General features: G+C 53.6%; 7 protein-coding genes across 7 annotated transcripts; 5 read left to right on the forward strand and 2 right to left on the reverse strand.

The window, feature by feature from the left end:
• Positions 1-260: 260 nt before the first annotated feature.
• On the reverse strand, positions 261-3,742 carry J4E88_003971 (uncharacterized protein; the record flags this gene model as incomplete). The annotated part of the gene is made up of 3 exons (XM_049397619.1): positions 261-1,146; positions 1,326-3,645; positions 3,697-3,742. The coding sequence occupies 3 exons, from the start codon at positions 3,740-3,742 to the stop codon at positions 261-263; spliced, it is 3,252 nt and encodes a 1,083-aa protein (XP_049257007.1).
• A 900-nt stretch (positions 3,743-4,642) lies between these two features.
• Positions 4,643-6,892, forward strand: J4E88_003972 (uncharacterized protein; the record flags this gene model as incomplete). Its single annotated transcript, XM_049397620.1, has 3 exons — positions 4,643-4,651; positions 4,714-4,879; positions 4,932-6,892. The coding sequence occupies 3 exons, from the start codon at positions 4,643-4,645 to the stop codon at positions 6,890-6,892; spliced, it is 2,136 nt and encodes a 711-aa protein (XP_049257008.1).
• A 2,407-nt stretch (positions 6,893-9,299) lies between these two features.
• GLD1_2 (mitochondrial glycerol dehydrogenase Gld1) lies at positions 9,300-10,403 on the forward strand (the record flags this gene model as incomplete). Its single annotated transcript, XM_049397621.1, has 3 exons — positions 9,300-9,346; positions 9,403-10,003; positions 10,059-10,403. 3 exons carry the CDS (start codon positions 9,300-9,302, stop codon positions 10,401-10,403), a joined length of 993 nt encoding a protein of 330 aa, XP_049257009.1.
• A 1,504-nt stretch (positions 10,404-11,907) lies between these two features.
• J4E88_003974 (uncharacterized protein) lies at positions 11,908-12,804 on the forward strand (the record flags this gene model as incomplete). Its single annotated transcript, XM_049397622.1, has 1 exon — positions 11,908-12,804. The coding sequence occupies one exon, from the start codon at positions 11,908-11,910 to the stop codon at positions 12,802-12,804; it is 897 nt and encodes a 298-aa protein (XP_049257010.1).
• A 754-nt stretch (positions 12,805-13,558) lies between these two features.
• Positions 13,559-15,275, reverse strand: J4E88_003975 (uncharacterized protein; the record flags this gene model as incomplete). The annotated part of the gene is made up of 2 exons (XM_049397623.1): positions 13,559-15,138; positions 15,188-15,275. The coding sequence occupies 2 exons, from the start codon at positions 15,273-15,275 to the stop codon at positions 13,559-13,561; spliced, it is 1,668 nt and encodes a 555-aa protein (XP_049257011.1).
• A 1,026-nt stretch (positions 15,276-16,301) lies between these two features.
• Positions 16,302-20,396, forward strand: J4E88_003976 (uncharacterized protein; the record flags this gene model as incomplete). The annotated part of the gene is made up of 5 exons (XM_049397624.1): positions 16,302-17,951; positions 18,294-18,442; positions 18,516-18,587; positions 18,639-19,284; positions 20,082-20,396. The coding sequence occupies 5 exons, from the start codon at positions 16,302-16,304 to the stop codon at positions 20,394-20,396; spliced, it is 2,832 nt and encodes a 943-aa protein (XP_049257012.1).
• Positions 20,397-21,787: 1,391 nt separating this feature from the next.
• Positions 21,788-23,122, forward strand: J4E88_003977 (uncharacterized protein; the record flags this gene model as incomplete). The annotated part of the gene is made up of 3 exons (XM_049397625.1): positions 21,788-21,818; positions 21,870-22,630; positions 22,685-23,122. The coding sequence occupies 3 exons, from the start codon at positions 21,788-21,790 to the stop codon at positions 23,120-23,122; spliced, it is 1,230 nt and encodes a 409-aa protein (XP_049257013.1).
• Positions 23,123-25,008: the final 1,886 nt, after the last annotated feature.

The raw sequence follows: 25,008 nt of genomic DNA on the forward strand, positions 1-25,008 counted from the left end.
GTCACTGCTCCAGCTTGGATAAATGGCGCGCGCCGGCCCAGGAACAGGAAGCATGGGCCCCTTGTCACGCGTCTCAGCCACCCAACACAAGATTGTCACTTTTCAATACGTTCAAGTTCAGTGCAGTCTCTATATTGAACATTCATTCATTGCATGGTATCGTAAATCCGTATCTATATCCCATCCCACCATCCCATGCCTAAATCCATCACGTGTGTCTTTCGACGGGTATCCCTCTCTTTTAGCAAAACGAAACCTTCCTACTTGCGCAGATGCTGCACCAGCTCAACAAGCTGCGAGCGCGTCTCGTCCTCGAGCTGGTCCTCAGGCGGGCCGAGAACCTTCTCGAACACGGGCATCAGCGTAGACGTGAGCTGCTGCACCGTGGGCTCGTTGAGTTGGTAGAGCTTGACAATCATGCCGAACACAGGCTTGTTCTCCTCGTAGTCCTCGCGCAGAGGCAGGAGCTGCACCAAGCGGGGCAGTACCTCGGCAATGGGAAGCTTGCTGGGGTGTTTCGCGATGAACCGGCTGACGCATCCAGCCGTGTTGTCAAGAAGACGTGCTTGGTCCTGAGCATCGAGCAGAGGCTCGAGCTTGGAGAAGATGGTAGGCAATGACTTGAGGATCTCGTCGTCATTCGTCGTCTTCTCGCACAGGAGGCCAATACCGTAGACAGCGTTGGACTTGGTCTCTGGGTCCTCATCTGAGAGGCGGTGGAGGAAGAGCTTCAACATGCTAGTGGTGTAGGGAGTGCAGGCGGCACCCATGTTGCCGACACACTCAGCAATGGCGCCAACGGCAGCGCTGCGCTCAGTAGATTCCTGGCTGCTGGCGTACTTGACGATTGGCTTTTCAAACATCTTCCACAGTTCAGCGAACTGCTCGCCAAGTGCGACAGAGAGGCAGGTGACGGCCTCAAGGGCTGTCTCAATCACGAGCCAGTCGTACTCGGAGGATTCATCCATGATCTCCTCCTCAGCCTCGTCGCCGAGATCCTGCTGGCAAGGGTGACGCTTCGTGATAACGGCAAGCAGGTGCTGGCAAAGATCAGGTACAACGGTGCCGTTGTCGGTCAACAAGATAGCCGGTCCGCAGACCTTGAGGGTAGCCGCGACATCACGGTTGATGTCAGTGACAGTGCCACTGGAGAACGTTAGCCAGATTCTCAGTTATACATCATGTATATGTAGTAGTGTTGAGAGTTGCTCAGTCGTGATTTCGCTTTCACCTCAAGTGCACTTTGGCATCGGAGTGAGCTGGGATTAACGACAGTTGTGTCATCTTTGCAACGTGTGTCAGGAAAGAAAGTTGAGGGTACATACCGGTCCATCTCGTCTTGCCAGATGGTCATGGTGGCAGTCATGACGAGGTTGCCCAGCTTCTTCAGCTCATCGGGAATGTCTACCTTCAGAGGAAGGCCAGGCTGCCACTTGCCCATACCATCGCCCTCGGCCATGCCGAAGAGGCAGGCAAAGGTGCGCCACAGCGTACTGATAGCAGCCTTGCGGATACCCTCGTAGGAGTGGTCGACAAGTTCGAGCAGCTTGGTGACAGTCGACTCCATGTAAGGGATGAATTCACGGCGGGTGTGCGTGATGATGTCTCCAAAGACTTCAGCCGCGATCTCCTTCTCCATGGCAACAGCGCTGACGCCCTCGAGGTCATCCCAATCATCGTCGTCATCGCCGGCCATGAGAGCTTCGTTCAGATCGCTGTCATCGTCGTCGTCATCGCTAGCAGCTGCAACCTTGATCTTTTGGCCCTGGATGGTAACTTCTTGGCCGGCCAGGTCTGCTGCCTCCTCACCGAACTCGAGATCAAGGTTGGTCTCCTCCTGCTCAAGGCAGTCGTTGAGTCCCTTGACGATGCCAGCAAGGTACTTAGCGAAACCCTCCTCGTAGACCTTGGCCAGGACACTCCAGAGAATGTAGCTGGTCTCCCTGAGACGGGGGTGGTCCAAGTGCAGAGCTTCCTCGGAGGCCTCCATTAGTGGCATAACGTATGGCTCGAAAGGCTCAGGGCCGACAGCGGACGCGATCTTGGCCATGGAATCGCAAGTGACACCGCGGAGATCGAGCTCGTCTTGGCTGTCCTTGATCCTTACGTATGGCGAAAGCTCTTGCATGGTCTGGGCGAAGAAGGGGATGAAGGCCGTCTCAGCGGCAGAGGCGATGGAGCCAACGGCACCGATAGCTGCGCTCTTCACCTTGAGGTCTTCGTGGTGGAAGAGCTTGCTGAAGCGTGGGATGAGTTCAGGCACGTACTTGCCAGCGTCCTCTGGCTCGAGACCCTCGATGAGAGAATCGATGGCATGGCAGCTACCACGGACAATAGAAAGGTTGCGCTCGTCATCCGAACCCTGCATGTTGTTGGCGGCGAGGTCGAAGTTCTTGATCATGGCGGGGATCAGGCGAGCGTGCTCCTTGCCAACGTCCTCGGCCAGGTCATCAGCCAAGCGAGCGACACCGTTGAGAGCGGCAGCTCGGACCTTGAGCTCAGGGTCCTCCAACAAGTGCAGGACCATGGGCATGATCTCGTTGAGCTGGGTAGCAATGAAGTCAGGCGCGCCCTCGACACACATGCCAAGAGCCAGAATACCGGCTTGACGGTAGTCGGGGTTCTGGGACTGGAAGTAGTTGCCAAGGTTCTTGAGAAGAGGAATGACAACTTGACTGGGAGGTAGGCTTGAGGCAAGGATGTCGAGAAGTCCAAGAGCGGAACGGGCAGGAGTGACATCCTCCTCCTCGCTGGAGAGGTCACCGAGCTCGGTGACGATGTGGAGAGCCTTCAAGGTCATCTCCTCACCAATCCTCAGACCCTGCACCTTGAGCTTCCTGTAGCGAACGCATTGCATGAGGAATGCGAGCGCCTGGGAACGGTAGTCGTCTTCGACGTTGGTGCTTGACGCAAGCTCGAGCATGAAGCGGACGAGATCGCCAAAGTGCTTTGCGAGAAGCGCGGACTCGCAGCCAAGAAGAGTCTGGAAGACCTCGAAAGCTTGCATGGCGCGGTCCTCGTCACCCTCATCGACAGTAGTCTTCAGAACGTTGACCATGCCAGGGATAGACTCCTGGAACAGAGCAAGCTCCTTGGGGCTCTCGTCAGGCTCAAGCAACATAGCTAAGCGGCTGAGACCAAGCATGGTGTTGATCCTGACTTCAACGCTCTGGGGGTCTTGGATGGTGGAGCTGAACAGCTTATACAGATCGGCTTGCTTGCCGGGGAACGAGTCGCCCGCTGACTCAAGCGTGGTGAAGATGATGTAGGTACCGACTTCACGGTGGCGCGCCTCGTTGCTGGTGGCAGCCTGCTGGAGGTAGCCGGGTAGGTCAGCCCACTCGCCATCTTCGAAGTCTTGCGACGCGATAGCCGAGATGACGCGGGCAGCAGAGTGCCGTGTGAGAGTCACGTCCTCGTTTAGTGTGAACTGGAACAGCTGGTTGCGAAGAGAGTTCTTCTGGTCCGCAGGCAGGTTGGCCCAGTGCTTCGTCACCAGCTTCCTAGCCTCGACGGCCGCCAGTTGGCGGAGTTGAGGCTTGGGGTGGCCGCAGAGGATCTGAAGGAGGGCATTGAGAGAGGCGGGGGAGTTGTAGTAGTTCTTGTTGAGGGTAGAGGTAGCGGATTTGACACGCTCGGTGTCGGCTGGAGAAAGTCAGTCCAGGTTCTGTGGTAGAGCGGGGTTGGGTAACATACGCTCCATGAGGCCCTCGAGCAGCTGGACAAACTGTTGCTCGTCCATGGCGATGCTCTCACGGTGTGGTTATGTAGAAAGCAAGGCTGTGGTGATCTATCGCGGGGCAGCGAAGACCTTTGATATTTACAGTTGTGAAAAAGAGCGCCGCTCGATAGAAGAAGGTGGGATTTCAACTTTTTTAGTGGGTCCAAAAATTAGGGTCCAAAAGTTAGGTAAGCCGGTTCACCGACCAATGGCAAACGAGCGCGGCAAACTCGAGAAGCAAACGCTGCACGAGCACGTAGCAGCGCGGAAAGCCTTCGGTGGGAACTCTCCTTTCGGTGTCCTTGTTGGCTAGTGGTCGTAGAGTCTGACCTGGTGCGTCGGCAGACTGCGCTGAGGATCGACTGTGCGCGCTGGCAGAGGTTCTTGAGCTCGAGCATTGAAGCTGCTTCGTAGAGAGACCGAAGAAAAGCCCTAAAGAGAAAGTAGTGTGTTAAATGCCGTCATCTGAACTTGGTGACAGCTCTTCAGGTCGCTAGGAGACAAGACCGCGGTGGCTGGCAGTGATGCCATGTGCATGCCAGGAGGTAATGCAGAGGGTAGCCATCTTGTCAGAAGCTTGCATGACAAAAACGAGATGAAGAAACAGCGATGCCATGAGGAAACAAAGCTCAATGGATGGAGGAAGCTGGGGGAGCTGGAGATGTAGAGGTTCCAGACAGCTCCAACGCGACTTGATAGGACGCGCTAGGCCAGGGTCTGTGCGGCGGAAAGCTGTTAGCAAAAACAGAAGGAGCAACGGCAGACCAGACAACTCGCCGCTGCCATCACTAAAGAGGAGGCTCTTCCACTACATTCTCTCTTACTCAGAAATCGTAATACCCCACCCCATCTCCGCCGCCCACCCCAGCCATCTGCATACCTCACCAGGACACGTTGCTCGACCCCTCCGCCTCCGACTCCATGGCTTCAGTATGTCTGGCAATTGCCGCTCCAGTCTGACAACATGTGACATCGATACTGACCTCATCCAGCAAGCTCCCAACCAGCCGCGCCCCTACCCAGGCAACTACCTCCCTAATGGCGGCGCTCCCGGTGGTCCCTCAGGCCCAGCGCCTGGAGCTGTCCCGCTGCTCCCCAACCAGGGCCGCGTGATCCAGCAGGGAAGCGTACGAGTGCTGTGCATTGCAGATGTCCGAGGTGAGGGCGACAACAACACCAGAACGTTAGTTTCATCTCTAACATCAATCAGGAAACTTGCAATCGCTAAACCAGCTCGCCGCCGACGCCCGCGCAAACTACATCATCCACACCGGCGACTTTGGCTTCTACGACGACCGCTCGCTCGATCGCATCGCCGAGAAGACTCTCAAGCACGTGGCACAGTACTCACCGCTGTTGTCAGATGCAGTTAAGCGCTCTATTGCCACAGCCCCTCCGCAACCGCCTATCAAGGAGCGCTTCGCACGGGAGCACCTGCCACTCTCAGAACTGCCCCTCTTCCTTAACAAGACATACACTCTGAACGTGCCAGTATACACCGTGTGGGGTGCTTGCGAGGATGTTCAGGTGCTGGAAAAGCTGCGATCGGGCGAGTACAAGGTGGACAACCTGCACATCATCGATGAGGCGCATTCGCGGCTGCTCGATGTAGGTGGCGTCAAGCTGCGCCTGCTCGGTCTCGGTGGCGCTGTCGTCATGCACAAGCTTTTCGACAACGGCGAGGGCAGGACGACCATTGCAGGTGGACAGGGCACCATGTGGACTACCTTGCTACAGATGGGCGAACTGGTCGACACAGCCAACCGCGTATACGACCCGACCGAAACCCGCATATTCGTCACCCACGCATCTCCCGCTCGCGAAGGCCTGCTCAACCAGCTGTCCGTCACGCTCAAGGCCGACTTCTCCGTCTCCGCTGGTCTGCATTTCCGCTACGGTAGTTCCTACAACGAGTTCAGCGTTAACCCCACCCTCGACCATTACCGCGGAAAGCTCGCTGCATCCAAGGCCTCCTTCAACGATGTTTGGGATACAGTCAAGACTGAAGTCGAGCCCGCGGTCGCTGACAGCGAATCTCAACAACGCCTGCTGGCACTGGCACTTGACATAGTAAACAAGATGCCAACCGTAGCCAACGGCGGCAACCCATTCGGTGGCCCTGCTCCTGGTCCTCAGAGCGGCCAAATCGACGAGAGCGCTTTCAAGAACATGTGGAACTTTAACCTTGCGGATGCTGCTTACGGTTGGCTCGTACTGGATATTGACAATGGTAGAATCGGTACTGAGATGAGGGCCCAAGGTTTCAACTTTGCTCACCGAGGCGGAAAGGTTGCACCTGGCCAGACTCAGCCCGCAGCTGCAAACACTAGCACTGGTCCCCCAGCTGCAGTGAACCCCAGCCCCTCCGCCCAGCCATCGCCTGCCCCAGGTCGTTCAGCCGGACCACCAGCGAACGCTCCTCAGCAGCCCCGCCCTGCCGTTGCGACCCCACCGGTTCCTCAACAGCAGAAGCAGAATGCCGGCCAGGCTGCACGGACCGGACCCTCGCCCGCCCCTGCTGCTGCACCCAAGGAGTCCGTCAAGGCCGCAACACCCCAGCCTTCGGCCAACAACACAGCAGCAAATGCTGCTGAAAAGTCCATTCCAAGCGAGGTTAAGCCCAATGGCACCGGCGCACCGGAGAAGGCTACATCTCCCGCTCCCCGGGAACCCGTCGAGCGCAAGGAGAGCAAGGGTCTCTTTATCGCCGGTGTAAAGGATGAGGAAGAAGCCAAGGGTCTGCTTGCAGAGGAAGACAGGTCCAAGGTCGAGAAGATGGAGAAGATCAAGCACTTCTTCGTCGCCCACTTCGCCACCTCGCAGGACATGCACGGTGCGCTTCGTCGCGTTGCGGACGATGTCAGGAACGCTAGGGGCGGCCCAGACAACAAGACCGTCAAGGTGTACAACGAGCGCGGCCCGGGTCCCAACCAGCCTAGGTACGGAGCCGGCAGCTGGCAAGCTAGCACCCGTGGTGGCGTCTCAGGCGGCGGCTACCGAAGTGGAGGTGCCTCAGACAGCGAGGGTGGTCGCGGCGGTCGCGGAGGCCGTGGCGGTGCTTCTCGTGGTGGACGAGGTGGCGAGCGAGGCGCACGCGGAGGCCGCGGAGGAAGGGGATCATTCAGAGGTGGTGAAGGTGCTCCCGCAGCATCAACAGGAGGCGAGTCATAAACACTGCCTGACCGCACCTCCACATCCTCACCGACTCTGATACCCCTTCTTTCTTCTTCGGTTCCGTGCTAATGGCTGCCATAGCAAACATGACGCGGTCTGTCCCTGGCGAATTCGTCTCTGGCGACATCCGCAACCATGTGCTCTAGCTTTTATCATGTTTTCTGGGAGCGATTTTCCATACCTTCTTCGTAGCGGGCGTGGGTTGTGCGGGTTTTCCTTTTCAAGTCCCTGTTTAGATGGGACCAGGATGGGTGGATCGGCGCTTTATGTGGTCCTTGGCTTCCATGTTTTGGATCGCTGGGGCAAGGCTTTCGATGAAGTATGGTATCTATGTACTGTAATCACAAAACATTAAGAAATATGTCGTGAGCAATCGTCTTTGACCTGGTCGTGTTCTTGATGCACCCAAAATAAGGAAAAGCCTGAACACTCTGGAGCCTACCTTGACGTTGGGTAATCCATTTTGTATGTTTCTACGTTGGTGTAAGCTGCAGACCAGTTCAAACTTGTCCTGTATAAGGTGCTTGTGTCGTGTATTGTCTTTGGGCTGTACCTTGGTTGCGGCGTATCGTCTAGTCTAAACTCAGCGTGACTGCCACATCTTAACCAAGGTACGTTAATTCATCAATTAATGCTGTATATATTGGAAATACTAAGTCTTGCCCTCGCCTTTCGATTTCGTTCTTGAAATCTTACAGGATACTACCTAATACCCACATTTCCCTCTTCTGTTATCACCGCCCTCGACACCATCAAGATTATAAAGACCGCTTCAAACATGCCAAAATCCAACATCATGCAAGGCAAGCCAAATTTACAGCCAACACTGCCTGTAGACGAACCCGCATCAGTCTTCAATTCCTTCGACTCCCTTCCCGCAGAACTCCAAGCCCGCATCATCAAATACGCTTGGAACAATGCCATCCACGCATCCCCCCGCCATCTCCACGCCGACATCAAATTCCGCCGACCCAATTGTGCAGCCTCTGTACTAGCAGCAAGCATCCCCTGCTCCGTACATTACAGACTTCTCCCCTCTGCCAACCGGGACATCACCTTGCACCTAACCAGCAAGTTCTTCTCCGCCGAATGCAAATTTCTCGCTAAGCCGCACCACCTCCACCTTCCTGTTTCCAACTCAAGGGATGGAAGCGAATCCGGCGCGACCAAACCCTGCCTCTTCATCCCAGACACAGATACCCTACACATCAATATCAAACGCGAAATAACATTTAAACACACCGTCCTCTCCGCTTTCGCTATCCTACCAAAACCCCTCCGGGTGATGGTCAAACATGTCGACATCGACTACACGGACGCACAGGATATGTTGGAGCTGTGCTTACAGCTAGGCCCGAAGGGTAGTCTTACGAGCTTGATCGCCGGGCTCGGAGCGCCGGAATTGGAGACTGTAACGATCTCGGTGTGTAGCTTAATCGTGGAAGGGAATCAAAGGATGGGGTTTTTGACGATGCCTGGGAGGGAGGAGAAGGGGGTGGAGATGAGGGTGAAGGCAGTGGATGTACGGGAGGGGCTGACATTTTGGGAGAGGATTATGAGATGAATGGGGTGATGACCACCTGACACAAGGGAGAAACTGAAAACCCTAGAGCCGACGTTGACGTTGGGTTTCCTACTTTGCACGGTTTCATCTTAATGTAGGCTATAGGGTGTTTAGTTTTTCTCTTTTGTAAGAAAGTGTTGGATCGATGCTACGCCCACGTTTGAGCATTCCATCAACGTACTCCTGCTCTTTACAGTACAGGTAACGATGTAAATGTCAAAGACGCGCGAATTCACATGTCTGGAACGCTATGGAAAGGCGACGTGGCTGTAGAGTGGGTCGCTTATATAACCGTCTGATGCGCCGAGGTCTGTCCCATCCGCATGCCCCATCGATGTCACCAAGCCAACCCCATCTTGCCATGCAGCCGCCATACATAGCTCTTCCGCATGATGCCCGCGCTTATACAAGACAATAGGCGATTTCGACCCGGTCCCTGAAGGCCGCCTACAAAAACTTCGCGTTTGCCACATTTCATCCACCAATGGCGACGCGACGTGTCCGCGGTAGATCGACGGCAGATACTCCTAAGCCTCTCCAACATCGTAGCGCCGATGGATGATGCTTGTTGAGACACGACTACCGCGACTTTGGCGAAGGCGAACCAATGCATGACGCAGAAGTCTGTAAGGTGGACCGTCGGACATTGTTGATGCGCGGAGGCGGCTGCCAAACATGGAGATGGTGCCGTCTGGGGCTCGGTGACGTCTCCGACCCCTCCATCCCACCTCCGACAACTTTTTCCCCAGACAACGCTTAAAGGTCCAGAACATCCGCATCTAAACAGTCACAAGCTCTTTACTTTTTCTTCTTGATACCCCAACTTCACCAATTGCAATCATGTCTCTCGGAAGGAAGGTTACCCTCAACACTGGCGCTGCCATTCCGTGAGTACCCAAACAAACACCCCGCAGACTTACGTAGCAATTGCTAACCTTTCCAGCCAACTTGGTTTCGGCACATGGCAAGCTGAGCCTGGTCAGGTCGGCGCTGCCGTCCTCGAGGCCCTCAAGGCTGGTTACCGCCACCTTGATCTCGCCAAGGTCTACGGCAACCAGAAGGAGATCGCCCAGGCCCTCAAGAAGGCTTTCGGCGGCGAGGTCCCCAACCTCAAGCGTGAGGACGTCTTCATCACATCCAAGCTCTGGAACTCGCAGCACCGACCCAAGGACGTGCCCGGCGCTCTCGACGACTGCCTGGCTGAGCTTGGCCTCGACTACCTAGACCTTTACCTCGTTCACTTCCCCGTCGCTTTCGACGAGCGCGGCGATGTCCACAACAACCTCTTCCCTCTCGAGGGCGAGGACGTCAAGATGCTCGACGACGTCTCTATCGTCGACACATGGAAGGCCATGACACAGCTGCCCAAGGAGAAGGCGCGCGCTGTCGGTGTCTCCAACCACACCAAGGAGCACCTCCAGGCCATCATCGACGGCACCGGTGTCACCCCTGCTGCCAACCAGATCGAGCGCCACCCCCGTCTCCTCCAGCCAGAGCTCATCCAGTACTGCAAGGAGAAGAACATCCACATCACCGAGTACTCCGTAAGCCATCTCCCCTCCATCCCCCTAACCCAACACCCACTAACCACCCCTCTAGGCCTTCGGCAACAACATGGTCGGCGAGCCCCTCCTCGTCCAGCACCCCACCATCAAGGAGATCGCCACCCGCATCAACGCCTCCCCCGCACAAGTCATCCTCGCGTGGGCCCAGGTCGGCGGACACTCCGTCATCCCCAAGTCCGTGACCGCATCGCGCATCCAAGAGAACTTCAAGGAGGTCGATCTGTCGGAAGACGACTTTGCAAAGGTCGAGGAGATTGGCAAGAAGGAGCCGCGTCGCTTCAACATTCCTTACACGGCTAACAAGCCGAGGTGGCCGGTTAACATCTTTGGTGAGCCGGAGGAGAAGGATGCGCCGCATAAGGTTGTGATCAAGGTCTAGGTGATTTAGGGATCGTCTAGTCGTTGATGTAAAAATGTAAATGAATAATAGAATACATGAATAATACCCCCCAACTATGTAATGGCTTGAGATGTGAAGTTGCTGGCCAGATCTCCGCATGCCTGCTTGAAGGAGGCTTGTGTTCTTCGGTATTAGTTTGGCCGTGCCATTATGTTTCGCTTTCGTTGCCAAGTATTGATGTCGTTTCCAGATGTGTAAATCTGCTGTTATTTCCTGGATGATGATGCCGCACAGGGCAGGCTTATCTTGTTTCTATATATCTCATCAACGTGCTCATTGAGCGCCTTTGAACGCATGACGCACCTTCAATCTCGAACTGCTTACCTCTTGCACTCTGAACTATCTGATTTCCAACACTCGTAAGCTGGCTGTACACCATCACACTGTTGCCCTTAGTATTTCCTCATTCTCTATCAACGTGTTTTGAGAAGGTACAAGAGGGTCGAACAGTCACATTGAGCTGCTTGCTTATACCTATGTATCTTCGATATCGATGGTCTTGGTCTCCTCGAAGCTCTTGTACACATTCGATATAACAAGATCGAGCATGTACAACATCCTGCAGAAATCTGAGCACGACAAGAGCGAAACAACATAGACTTGCTGGAAATTTACATCGGTGCAGTGGCTGCGCGTCGACATGGCTCACAGAATCAGCGTAACCATATGACGTAACGCCCGAAACTCCATTCACAGCCAATGCAATCGGATCATCACGGGACGCGCGCAAACACGATGTGGTTATCGGGGCTTGAGCGCGATGACCCGAAAGTGCACCTGCAGGGATCAGCACGCGGGTAGGCTAGACTAGGCGGCATGACGTAGTGCTGGTCTCGAAGAACGACGCGCTTCCTTCGCTGCATTTCGCACTTCACATTCAACACTGCATGTTATATCGTGATGAACATTCTGTCCAACCCTTGGACATGTGGTGGTATTCAGCACAAGGTCTAGATCATGCCTTCCTCATTCTGGTGCACTAGACCCTGGTCGAGCCTTGTTGAGCCTATTACGACGCGATTAATCACTTTCTGACCTCACATGTCTCGTTACCGTCCTTACAACTCCCAGTCACTTGCTCTTCCATCTTTCCGTTTGCCTGCGTACCATGAGGACGAACACATTTTCGCGGCCTTTTATGGGCCCAACGTGCTCCGCGTCATTGATCGATAATCACTTGCTCACCTACACCACTACACCGATACACCTTCCGCGACAGTAAGAAGACCACTTGTGGGAGCAACACTGCAGCAGTCGAAGACCCTTATCTACTCGCTAATCTGACACGCGAACGTCACAAGAACTTTCAGGGTACTACCGCACCTCTCTACACACACGCACCATCTCGATCCTTAGCAATACATTCACTCCGGCTTTTCGTCATCGCTTATACTCGCAGAAGGACCTAGATTTTACAACACCAAGACTTTCGCGAATACAATCCAAAGCCCCACAATCCCGCCCACACTGCGCAACCGTCGCGATGCCTCTGAACAATGGCGCCAAAGCGGCGAACGAGCACCTGATCTTCGTTAAAAACGTCCCCGGCTACATCGAGACAGACGAATTAAAAAAGATGTACGAAAGCTACAATCCGACAAGCCTTAAGAACGTCTATCCGAATAGCAATGTTACCACCATCGTCGTCGGCTTCCGCACCAAAGCCGAAGCAGCGCGTGCTCAAGAGGAGACAGACCAGACGCGCATAGCAAACGTCATTCTCAAAGTGGAAATGTACAATCAGCGGCAGTCGGTGAGATACCTGAGGGATCAAGGGCAAGCGAGTCGGCCGCTGGGTATGGCGGAGCAGGACGAACCAGGATACTTCGACGAGCCAGCGCAAGAAGACGCGCCGGTCTTCACGCCACCGCTGGAGCCATACGTTGCGAGAGATCCCGCGGCGGCGCCACAAGGTACCACGTGGGCTGGCATTGCTGGCAATCGAGCTGCTCCGGTCAAGCACACGACCAAGCTAGAAGGAACGGACAGCCCAGCGACCGTACCATCCACACCCAACTTCACACCCCGCATGCCAATAGCTGTCCCGCAGAAGCTCCTCCCAGCCGGTCAACCGCAGCCTGGAAGCTCACCACCCCCAGCGGCCGTCTCACTGGGACACAGCACTCCCGAAGCCCTGACCATCCCGCCGGCCGTCACCGATATGAGCACCGACAGTGGCAGCGACACCACCGATGAGACCGAAGAGCGCGACAGGATGATTAGCGATATTGCGATCTGGCAAGCGACTGCACAATGGGCGACTGAGACCGGAGGTTACCAATCGCTGGGTCAAGAAGTAGAGCCTCTCGATACTACAGCGCGGATTCGGCAACGACATTGTCGGGACTGTGTGTTTTGTCAGATGCGGAATCGCTCTTAGGAGGAGGATGAAGAGCGAGAAGACAATGGTCAAGATACAGATCCTATTTCGGGGACGAGAGAGGTGCCGGCGTCTTGCGTCGGGCAGACTTTGGAGGGATGGGAGAGGGACTTGGACCTCGTATTGGGGTTGATCTGATGGACTCTTTGGACTTTTGCCAGACTAGTCGCGATAGTCGGAGAATCAGAAGGTTATGTGACCGTCTTTTTCTGGGTATGTGAGTTTAGTGATGCGTTATGGAGTAGAGGTGGTCGTCTAGGCTGGCTGTGCTCGCTGTTCTTCATGTCGCAGGTAAGCCGCGACGAGCAGTCACCTTTGATCTGTCAGAAAGATAGAATCACAAATGTTTGTTGGATGAACAAAGACGCGTCGCGCATCTGGCAGCGACGACGCGACGCATGCGCGGGTTAGCTTCATCAACGTCATCGTGGCTTCCGTTCGCGTTAGCGCACCTGCATGTGGGCAGGGGCTTCTTGCCTGCTTCGCCATCCTCAAACCATCAACCTTCATCGCTTTCATCATCAAATTCATCACAGTCACTCATCGCAACACCTGTTTTGTTACCACCCATTTACGTGTAAGCTTGTAGTCTGTTAAGCCCTACACACCCGTGCTCTACCCATGTTGCAATGCAAATGCATGCTGAATGAAATCGCTGACATGAAATTCAGGGACGTCTCACTAACCCCCACAACTAGGCGTCTCAGCCCGCTCACGCGATGTTACCGACCATAATCTCGTGCCAAAATGTCCACTAGATCATGCCAGCAGCAGGCGCCACCTGGTTCCAGTTGCAGCCCTCCGGTGGGTTCTTGAGAATCCGAGAGACTACGAACTGGTGCAAAAGGTTCACATCTTGCACATCTTGCAGGCCACGGACTCCAGAATCTAACAGGAGAAACTTCTGCCAGAGCTGCTTGTACTCGCGGACGTGCATGGGTGTCCTCTCCTTTGGCTCCATGGCTTTGAGTTTCTCACGATACTTCTCGGCCGAGCTACGGGCTAAGTCCGCATCGACGACATCACTGTAACAACGAAGTCGTGCATCAAACGCCAACTCCTTTAGGTTTGCGATAATCGTTTGTCCGATGGTCTTAGGCTTCAGTGAGCGAATCGCTGCGATTTCCTCTTCGGTCAAGGGTTCGTCATCCCAAGTCAACTCTTCAACTGGGTTGGATAGCCCGGAGACGACCGACGACGGAGCATATAGCTCAAGAGCCAGCGATGAGGTCTTTTCTATGTCGCAGCTCATGTCAACATCTCCCACAGCGTTCGGTCGGTGAGACGCGCCGATCATCCGCTTCTCATGTATTGGAGCCTCCGTAGCGCCGAGGACGGATCCGGCAGGAAGCGATGAGGATATCTGGTCACCAACCCAGCTCTTGCAGCTTTCAACTGTGGTACAGTTGATGAAGTTCTCCTCGGTTGTTGAAGCGATGGGTGCATCTTTCATGTGCTCGGGCATGCCCGCGACCGCTTTACCGCATCCTGGATCCACGGAAGCTACATCATGGGTGCCTAGCGGATGGTGATCAGCGATGGCGGGCTCCGCAGTGACAGGATTGATCGAGTCAATATCATGATGCTCTGCTTCGGAAGCCAGAGCCTTCTTGAAGTTGAGCTTCGAGCACGCCCTTACAAAGCTGATCGCGGACGCCGGTTCCAGAGCGCCGTAGATGTCCATGTCTTTAGTAGCAAGAATGGTTTTTGACTCGTCCAGGTTAATGACTGATATTTCGTTGCCTGCCTTCGGATCTCTGCACCATTGGGCTTTGACGACAGGGTGGCCATGAGCGTTCGAATTGCTAATCCCCTCTGGATACAATACTCGCAAGTACTGCTCGCGCTGAGCTGCGGTCAAGTTCGCATCGCTCGGCTTGTCTTGTCGAGTCATCCTCCTGCAGTCAAAGGTCCATGTCTCTTTGTTCACCGAGAAGACGATCCAGGGCGCGGACTTGAACAGGTGAAGACCGTCGGGGGTGGGAAGATATCTGGAATCATCGGGTCTAGCATGAGGGTTGGTGGTCTTCTCTGAGTAGAGCTCCCTGATCATCATACCGGACTTGATCTTGTTGAACTCCTCTTCCACGGCCTTCTCCTTGATCTTGGTCCAGCCCGGGACCGATTGCATCTCTTGGCGGACTGCTTTCGCGAGGGACTTTCCGTCTACTTCGGACGGTTCAGCTTGGTTGACGATCTCATCGCGTGTGGTACGACCGGCGGGGTGCCTAGCAGCAGTACTTGTAGCCGGTGGATGTACAGTGCGCCCTGGAGTCGACACCGTATAACGGCCAAGCCTCGCCGGTGCGTGGCCGTGGTTTGCTTCCGTGAAACCTACTCGACACTTAGCGCTGTCACATTCACAACAAACTCGATTACTCACGAAGCCCATCTCCTTCAACTGGCCGATTGGCTAGGTACCTTGGTCCCCTATGCGGCTGACTTCTCTTCGTTTTCTTTGCTTTAGCCATGTCGAATCGACGCGCTCTGGATTTGTCGACACAAGTAAATGATATCGGTGGCTGGCTGGAGAAAGCGTCAGCAACACGCCAACTGGGTCCTCGACTCTTTGTGCGCGGAAGACTAACAAACCGCTCAACGCGTAGTTGAGCTGAGTTGGAAGACCGATGCGGGCGGAGTGGTTTGCGACCGCTGTTGTTGACCTTTAGAGAATAGGTCGCTGAATTGGACTAGGCGTATGCATTCATTGCGTACAGAAACAATGGTCAAAGCGCATCCGACAGCAATCGCTAATATCCATAACACGTGCGACATTCTTGGCTCAGTGAAAGTTCAGGCTGAGCCTGCAGAACAAGATTGTGTTTCGAGCTTTCGACCTCCTTACACCAACATCGTGTTCAGTCTGGATTGAAACGCGGGCACATATCGTCTCGAACGGAAGCTACAAAAGACCACGCTATGGCCAAAACCTTACGTACTTGTTCAGTCTTCCCAGCCGTACTTCCCTGGATTTTGATACGATAGGAAAAGGTTCACGCATCAAGCTTACATCTAGTGTTTGTGACAACACTAGTATCTAGCGATGGAACAGTACATGCACAAAAATGACGGTTGCCGCGAAAATGCGAACTAAATTCGAGTATGAACCACGAGTGTGTGCACTGCGGATAGCTCATCTTAGCGTGAACCCTACCGGGCATCCTGAAGAGAACAAATGTTGGCACTTTCGAACGACGTAAGCAAACGCGAGTCTAGCAACTTACTCACCACGCATGTGCATCAATCTGAGCTCGTGAAGATGCCTTCCGGCGTCAACAATGAGTTCAAACCCCTTGCGTCGAAACAAAGAACCATACATGTCGTTCAAAGATGTCAACAAAGCCACTAGGCTCTCGGTGGGCCGGCCTTTGTCTCCGGATTCCGGATACACTGAATAATCCGCTGAACTTCAGCCCGATGCTTCCTTGGCCCAAGTCGCGCATTCTAGGCAGTAACGCGTTTTCGGAAATCGAACATTTTGCACTCCTGCAATTCCAATGGCCACATCAGACGGCGATCAAGTGTCGAGCACGCAGTCGAATCACCCTGAGACAGAGAACCCTCCACCGCATATTCAACATTCGGAGAGGACAGAGGAACAAAATGCCATCCCAAGAACAGTCGAACCATTGCCAGAGGGGTCGAGACTTTGGCCGGTCGCAGAGCGGGATGAAGAGTCCGCAGAAAGTTACAAAGCCGGTTCGGCTACCTTGATTGAGGTTCCTGTCGACGGCAAGCCAGTTATGGCGCTTCTGCTCTCGCACGAGTTGGGCCAACGAATGTTTAGATCTGTGGAGCTACAACTTGCATTCGGGGAGCTCGAAGATCGCTTTAAAGAGGAGATCCCAGCAATTAATGACAAAATATTTCACCTCCAGCAGATAGTCGATTCCGCAAAGTCGGGTCTAGCAGATGTCGAACGCATCAACCTTGGCTTAGTGAAGCAGCAAGACCCTAAACTTGTCGTAATGCAATCAAAGGCACGAGAGGAACTACTCAAGGATGAGGAGGAGCTATCGCTGCTCGAAAAGGAAAAAGCAGAGCTAGAGGGCAAGGTTCAGGACGCGAAAGAGGCATGGTACAAAATCGCGTGGAACATATGTGTTCACCACCATATTGGTTTCATCAAAGCAGGTTTCAAGCCAGAAGAAGGGGAAAGCGAAGATGGAGAAACATCGAGCGCGGAGTCTGAACCAGGTGAAGAAGCTAGTGGCGCAAAAGAGGCGGAAAGGAAATCTAGTCCCACGGCAGCGGAAGATGCACAGCAGCCGTTGGCTGGGAACGAAATGGCTATGGTGCTGTACACCGGTAACAGGGCAAAGCAGGATACCACAAACCGGAATGCGGACGTTCCCCAAAGCAAGCCCCCTGACCTCACCATGACTCGGTTCACAGCAGAAGATGAGATTAGACTCAAACTCTACATAGCAAAAGAAGCTTTTCGCAAAGCTGACGACGCACACGACAAACACCGAAAATGCTACGAACTTACATTCCTTAGATACTGCGCACAGAACCCGACCAAACCCGAGGGCGAACTTGCCAATCAATTTCCCCGCTTCTTCATCAAAAAGGGACAAGAACTCATAAACGCGTTACGTGTTGCGGAGAAAGCGTATCATGAGGCAGAGAAACGCGCCATGGATGTGAACGTTTTCACCATTCCTGACGAACTTATCGAAGCAAATGTTAACCCATATTTGGATATCGATGATCTGGAGGCGATGATGAAGCCATGGAATGATAAGGACCGGGCGCGCATTTACGACTGGCGTCATGGCGAGGCGGGTGTTCTCACGCCGCCGTCTATACATACGATAGATACGTTCTATGATGCGAGCTCTAGTGACGATGAAGACAGCAATGAGAGTGTTGTAAGCGCGCAAGACGTCGATGTTCAGAGAATAGAAGAACATCAACCGTCAGCACCATCCGCGAACAACAATATCGACACCATCGCAATAACACCGGCGCAAGATGAAGCCGAGCCTCGTTCCGAGGAGGATGACATTCCAGAGGGAGTAGTCGTATTGAGCAAGCCCAATGCAAGTCAGAACTCCTACTCGTCTACCGAATTAGCGTCGACAATAGATGGCGCAGCTCCAGCTTCTTCCTCTGGGGTGGAAAAGCGTAAGTTCTGGGGCCAGGTACAAGGACATGACAGCTTTAGTGTTGCCGATATGCGGAACAAACGACAAAAGATAGATAGATGGCAGCGGGATTGCGCGCGGTGGAGGGCTAGTAATTTACATTTCGAATGAGAGATACTGTCTCTCCTACTTTATGGATTTTTCTTGGGATTTTTTACACCCCATGGCTTTTGAAAGCCTGTCTTGCCCATATTAGCTCATCTAAAGTGCGTGAAGGCCATGTGCTGTCGGGTGCAATGCTGTCAGTGAGAATGAGTGCACCGGATCCGGACACGCTTTGCCTTTCTGGGTTAGTGCAGGCTCGTGATTGGACCCCGACCTTCTCTCGCAAACACACAGGAACTCATTTGCAGCCTCACCACCTCTGCGCGCCGCCCGCTGAAGTCACAGCGAGCCCACGACGCTGATTCAGTCATGCCTCTGTCCGATTTCCAGATACCCGATACCGTTGAGGGCCTGCAAGCGGCTCTTAGCAACGTCGATGAAGAGTAAGCGACCCGACATCTAATAAATGGACAACTGACTGACGTTGACTACCAGCATACACACGACCGAAGACAGGGAACACGAACAAGCCCGCTTAGCGGATGATGACTTACGGTTGCTGGGCGCGAAACGTCTTGCCATACGCACGTAAGCTATACAAGATTGGACAGACATAATCATCCATACTGACGGTTATAGACTCTTGTTGTCGAAGAGAGACCAGCAGTGTCGAGAGGCTATACAGGAGCTGCCAAACGCGGTTATGGAGAAACTACCACGTGAGCTCCGGGACATGATCTACACGGACCTTTACCGCGGAAGTCAGAACGAACGGTACGAAATTGTCGACAACAACTCCAAGCATCCCCACGACCCCTTGTACGAGTTTGCGCCTATGGTTGAAGCATATGAGCCGCCATATTGGATGCTGGAACGTGAAGTCGGCCCTGAATTCGCGCGCGAAGCCGTGGAGAATTGGTACAAGCTCGCCCATCTCTCTGTCGACATAAAGCTGCTACAACCACTCTTGCAAGACGACGATGGCGTCTTGTATGACACCTGGTCGCCTTCGGTTCGGACCTGCGATTTCCTTAGGGAACTGGACGTTTTCATCGGCCCCGCGTGGTTACCGTTGCACACAGGGGATAGTAGGCCATCGGGTCGAGCAGTACACATCCGACAAATATGTCGGTCACTCTCTACTTTGCTGGAAGACCCAAGTGTTGCACGGAAGGAGGGGTTCAAACTGCACATTGCCTTTCAATGGGATGAATCTGACGATTGGTCCGATTACCTCAAGGCAATTTGCCCAGTGGTCTACCGTTTGAAGGCCCAAGGCTTCTTAGTGTCAGGTAGCCAAGATTATGGAGAACGCATCCGACACAAGTGCTTCCAAGCTGGCTGTCCGTGCGAGTTCTTTCGATTTGGAGACATTGAATGGGAAAGTAGCCATATCGATGATTGGTTCGACTGCTCGGAGGAGGAGTGTATGAAGAGGATAGAAGAGGAGAGAGAAAGACACTGGGATGAAAATAGTCAGTGATAGGAGACAACGCACGGAAAGTGTATTTGGAGCATGAAGCCAGTCGGTAAACGGGATGGCTGGTGCTCGGGCTTTTCATCGTCACATGAACTGAAACTGATCCGCATGTAGACGCTTTGTGAGAACAATAAGTCCTAGTAAACACCTTGTTGTGCCGATCATTGTGACATCGTTGCAGCTAGCTCCCGAACAGAATGCGCGCGTGGAGTGAATTGTCGGTAATGGCGCTTCTAGGTGCGTGTATTGTGAGCTGCAGATGGACGACCAGGCGCGAGACGCTGGATGCGCGTTATGAAAAGGCAGTTATCTTCAGTAAAGCGGGCGAGGGCACGGGAAGCAAAATTCCGTTGACGCGTCCAGGAGAGAGTTGGTCACGCCCGTTCAAGATCAACATTACGGCCCTCTTATACTAGCCAATGGCGCTGCCCATCCTCTCGCAACAGGGGTATCGGCCCCCGCAATTGCCGCCCTCATCTTCGCCACCCAAACATCAACACGGGCTTGATAAGGCCTGTCGCATCCCGCGAGTCCCTGCATAATATCCTTCCTGCGGCTATATCTTTTGTTCTGCAAAGTAACAGCGAATAATCATGCCCAAGTTCTTCAAGCGCATCTTCAGCGATGCTTTGTTCCGGAGAGAGCCGGACGTCAGCGACATGCAGCGATCGCGGCGCGTGCTGGTGAGGAGCTCGGGGGGTATGCCAGAGGAACAGACGAACTGGAGAACATCGTTTTTCGATATTCAGGTTCAGGATGAGGAGCGTCGTGCGTTGAGGGATGGGGCAAGTGTAGCCGGTAGCGACATGCATGCCGCCGAACGACCTATTCTAGCACCGAGCCACGACCAAATACCAGTGCGCAAGCCGAGTCGCGCTCGGAGGAGACTGAGCAAGAAGCATCGAAGGCCTGCTTGAAGTGGTGTTGGAGGTATGTATGTTGCATGCGACGTCAAGTGCTCGATGCTGACACGTCTCTCTAGAAGGTCATCGCGGCGTCGTTACGACCACATGCTGGCATGATGGAAGTACGACAATATGGAGCTAAAAGAGGACATGTAATCTAGCACAAGCGACTTCCCCCAGCGCGATGGATTGTGCTATGATCGAAGTGGCTACAACGCTGGCCATCACCTGCGCAGCCTGGCAGGCCAGCTACGCACATCGGTGGGAGCAGTAAAAAGGCTCTCTACAGCACACGACCCTTGGATGAAACTGTCTATGTTCATCGGACACCTAGAATGTATGATATCTACTCGCAACGACAGCCTACTTAGGACAAGACGAAGGATCGATATAATCGGGCTCGTCACGTGTTTTGCCCCTCACCGAGGCTTGGCTTGTCAGCCATTCCAGCTTTACGGAATGGATATGGATTACTGAACATCAAACGTTGTCTAACTTCCGCATCTCGTCTTCGTTTCTTCAACGCTCATTACTTTCTTTTGTTGGCTCGCTATCGACACCTTTGTAGCGCTAGCTGGTATCAATTATCTTCTTGCGCCATTCGAGAATTGACCAGCCTGATAGCAACGGAAAATTTTCACTCGTCCTAGGCCACCAACTTACGTGGTATTTTCAACTAGATCTGCCTAATCCGCTGAACCTTGCGCTGGCAGAGTTTTCTGCAATTGCTATACGACTTTTCGGTGTTGAGGAGGACTTGACGAATAACTTGAAGCTCGACATACGCAGCGCTGCCTGCTCGGAGCTTTAAAGACATGCGATTATATACCTCCCTTCTCTGTCTTCTCTGCATTTCATCGCACAGCGACGCAATTGGCCAGCCGTGCAAATGTGTGAGTTGAGATTGCGCACCCGCTGAGTACGGCTGATGCATACCCCAGACACCTGGTGATGCTTGTTGGCCTACTATCAACGAATGGAGCGACCTCAACACGACACTTGACGGCGCACTTATCCGCAGCGTTCCACCGGGAGCAGTCTGTTACCCGTCGAGGCCAGAGTTCGATCGAGAAGCTTGTGACTACGTGACGTCGCAGTGGTTTAACTCGTCATATCACGCTGCGCATCCCGTCAGTATCGACTACCCTATATGGGCGAACGACTCTTGCAATCCAATCTTTCCCAACGGAACTAGCATCACCAGTAACCCACATGCTGAAGTGCAGGGATGTGATATCGGCAACTACCCCGCCTACGTAGTGAATGCCACCACTTCTTCTCAAGTCAGCATAGCTCTGGTTTGGGCAAGTGCAAGGAACATTCGCGTTGTCGTAAAGGCGACTGGACACTCATACCAAGGTCGCAGCACTGGACATGGCAGCCTAAGTATATGGACGCACCATATGCGCGGCATCGATTACGTCGCATCATTCAGTCCAGCGTCTTGCCCTTCCGAGAGTCCATTGACCGCTGTGCGTGTTTCAGCCGGCCACACGAACATTGAAGTACAAGAAGAAGTAGCTCAGCATGGCATGGCGATTGTAACAGGTGCCAACCCCAGCGTCGGGCTCATTGGATGGCTCACAGGCGGTGGTCATGGACCGCTTTCGACAAGCTACGGGATGGGGGCCGACAACTTGCTTGAGGCCACCATTGTCACACCGAATGGAGAAGTCGTCCTCGCCAACCCATGTCAGAACCAAGAATTGTTCTTCGCTATACGAGGCGGAGGTGGCGGCACATTCGGCATCATCACGGAAGTCGTCGTTCGCACCTTTACAACCCCAAGAACTACTGCGCATACCTTCCAAGTCCGGTTAAAAGACTTAGACAGAAGCACGGATTTCTATAAGTTCTTGGGATTTTTGCACGCTGAGATGCAGCGGCTGAAAGAAGGCGGCATGCAAGGGTATTACCTGGTTATAGGACCGCCTACTGTTCCCACTCTATCATTCTCCTGGACATTCTTACTTTACAACTCTCCAAGCGGAGCGGTTGAGCTGCTCATGGAACCTATTGAAGCATATCTGCAGGAGCGGAGGCAGGCTTTTGAATGGCAGTCGATATTATCGCACACGGATACGTACCTGGAGATGCACAAAGCCAATTTCACGAACGAGCAAGTCGCAAATGGTGGCTCGGCATATGGGTCGAGATTGCTCAGTGCTGAGAGTCTGGCGAACCCACACCTGACGGCGATCGTATTTTCGAAGATCGGCCCAACCGATGATGCCTTTGAGCCAAATGTAAATGACCTCAGCTCTGGTTGACATCTGTGATCTTGGCTAACATACCCATAGGGACCAGTAACTAACCCACTCCTCATCGGCCACATGATTGGTGCACCGAACGAACCAGCTTACTACCCTCTTCAAAGCAGTCTTAACCCTGCATGGCGCAAGACTCTCACACACCTTATCGTCGCATCGCCGTTCGGTGACACCGCATCCCAGGCCACCATCGATCATGTATACTCAGATATCACGCGCAGAAAAACCGAGGCACTGCGACAACTCAGCCCCGACACTGGCGCATACTTCAACGAAGGGGATAGCTATGAGCCGGAATGGCAGCAAGCGTTTTGGGGCGAGCGGTATTGGATGTTGAGGGGAGTGAAGAGGAGGGCCGATCCAAAGAACGTACTTTGGTGCCGCAGATGCGTTGGGAGTGAGGCGTTGGTGGAGACCAAGGATGGGCGGTTGTGTGAGGTGAATTCGGACGGCCACGACGAGCTCTGAGGCAGACTAGCTGTAGCATTGTGGCTTCAAGCTGTGAATATCTGGACGTATGATTAATCTGCATCTATTTTTTCATGCTCTTGTTCGCTGATCTTGAGGTGTTTCCCTCAAAGTGTTGTTCAGTTGGAGACAATCTGGACGCCGGAGATGAAGTTATTTCCGGGCCGAGATAGAGCCGCTGGTCACTTAGTCATCAATGACATTGGAACATCAAACGCGCCCCCTGTCTCCTACGCGAACGCGGTCTACAACATCGCTCAAGCAGCCGTACTGCCTGATGTTGCCATTGTCGATGCAACCCTATCAGTTCTATCTGAGCAGCTCGACACATCTTTACGTGTATATACCAGTCCGGCCCGACCCTTGACCTCGCACCGCGTCCATCCCCTCCAAAATCGACCTCCCATACTCGCGGGTCGATTGCCAGACACAACGTACACTGTCTAATCATGTGGTCCAGTTGATCATGAGTTTAGGCAAGCTAGGCATAGTGGGCAAGCTATAAACCGGATACATGGCGAGATTAGGAATCCCCTAGACTCGACGCGTCGCATAGAAAGCTTGCGCGACTGCTCCACGCGTACAATGTCAAGCTGGCAATTGGTCAGGGATATGCCTTGGTGCCTCTTCGAACAACACAGAGGCAAAGGAACCCAGGATAAGAAGCCAGCAGCACATCGCAAGCCGGTGGTTGGTCGGAGAACACCGCCTTGACGCGGAGCAAGACGGTGCCAAGACATACACACGCCCAATCTCCAACCTCTTCTGAAAAGATGGTACGTGGTTATCTTCACCGCTCGTTTATGTCCGGGTCTTCTCTTTGGAGAAACGTACGTACAGGCATATCAGGGAGATACCCTTCTGAAGACCTGCTGGTCGATGAGTCAATGTCTGCGATCATGAGTCGTGGTAGACATGATCATTCAAGGTGCTTTAGACTGCAATGGCGCAGTTTGCAATCGGGCATTGTATCCAGGTTGTCTGGGTATGTCTCGCGGTGTATGACTTCCAGCAGGCATCGTTACATCAACCTTAACCCATTGAGATTTGGTCGCTGAACACGGACTCCTCTGAGGCCTTACCCACAGACCGTCATCGTACATGAACACGCTTCTAGATTGACTCCACTCTGTTCTCCCAGCCTTCTTTCGGATCCTCGCCTCCAGTCTTTTCATCCTTTCAACGGCTATTCACGTGAAAGACCAGAACGCCCTCCGAGCTGACTAGCAACTGAGGGTGTATTGCAAACCTAGAAAGCACTGCCTCTCTCATGCACAGGCCTTGGAATTCTCCCACAGTGCTAATTACACATCACCATCATCCGACTTTTCCCGCCTTGCGGCCAACTAATAGGGCTAGCTGCACGTTACAGAAGCCCCGCGAGAGCCACTTTCTACTCGCACTCGGGTTTTCTGGATCTGATAATGTGGCGCCGTCGCTCATTGTCATGCCAGTGGCCGGTAATCGGGCTAGGTTATTTTCCTTCGCTCGCTTAGATGTTGAGCATGAAGCTAATGACGCACGCTGCTGCGCACGCAATTGACAAGTGCGGACTCTCTTCCGAACTAATGGCTCAACTACTTGCAGCATGATAGTGCTTGTTCATTTTCCTCTCCGCCGATGTTGTTGTTATTGTTTACGTCAAAGTGTTGTGGGCGCGTAGGGAAACAACGTTTCGTCAAGCGCTGGGTCGCGATGACGGCCGCAACGGGGTTGTCGCACAAAGTGTGCTATCCCTCTGGTTCCATAGGGTCTACTGCTATTTCTTTGTTGTTCTCGTTTCCTTGTTCCCCACACTTACACTGGTGGGTTTGAGCTTACCGTGCATGTCATATCGGTCCTTTTGCTACGGTTTCGTCACCGCTCATTCGGTTGAAGGACGATGC

Source organism: Alternaria novae-zelandiae, assembly GCF_023758075.1.
Source record: "Alternaria novae-zelandiae strain BMP 2774 chromosome Unknown scaffold_6, whole genome shotgun sequence".
Taxonomy (NCBI): Eukaryota; Fungi; Ascomycota; class Dothideomycetes; order Pleosporales; family Pleosporaceae; genus Alternaria; species Alternaria novae-zelandiae.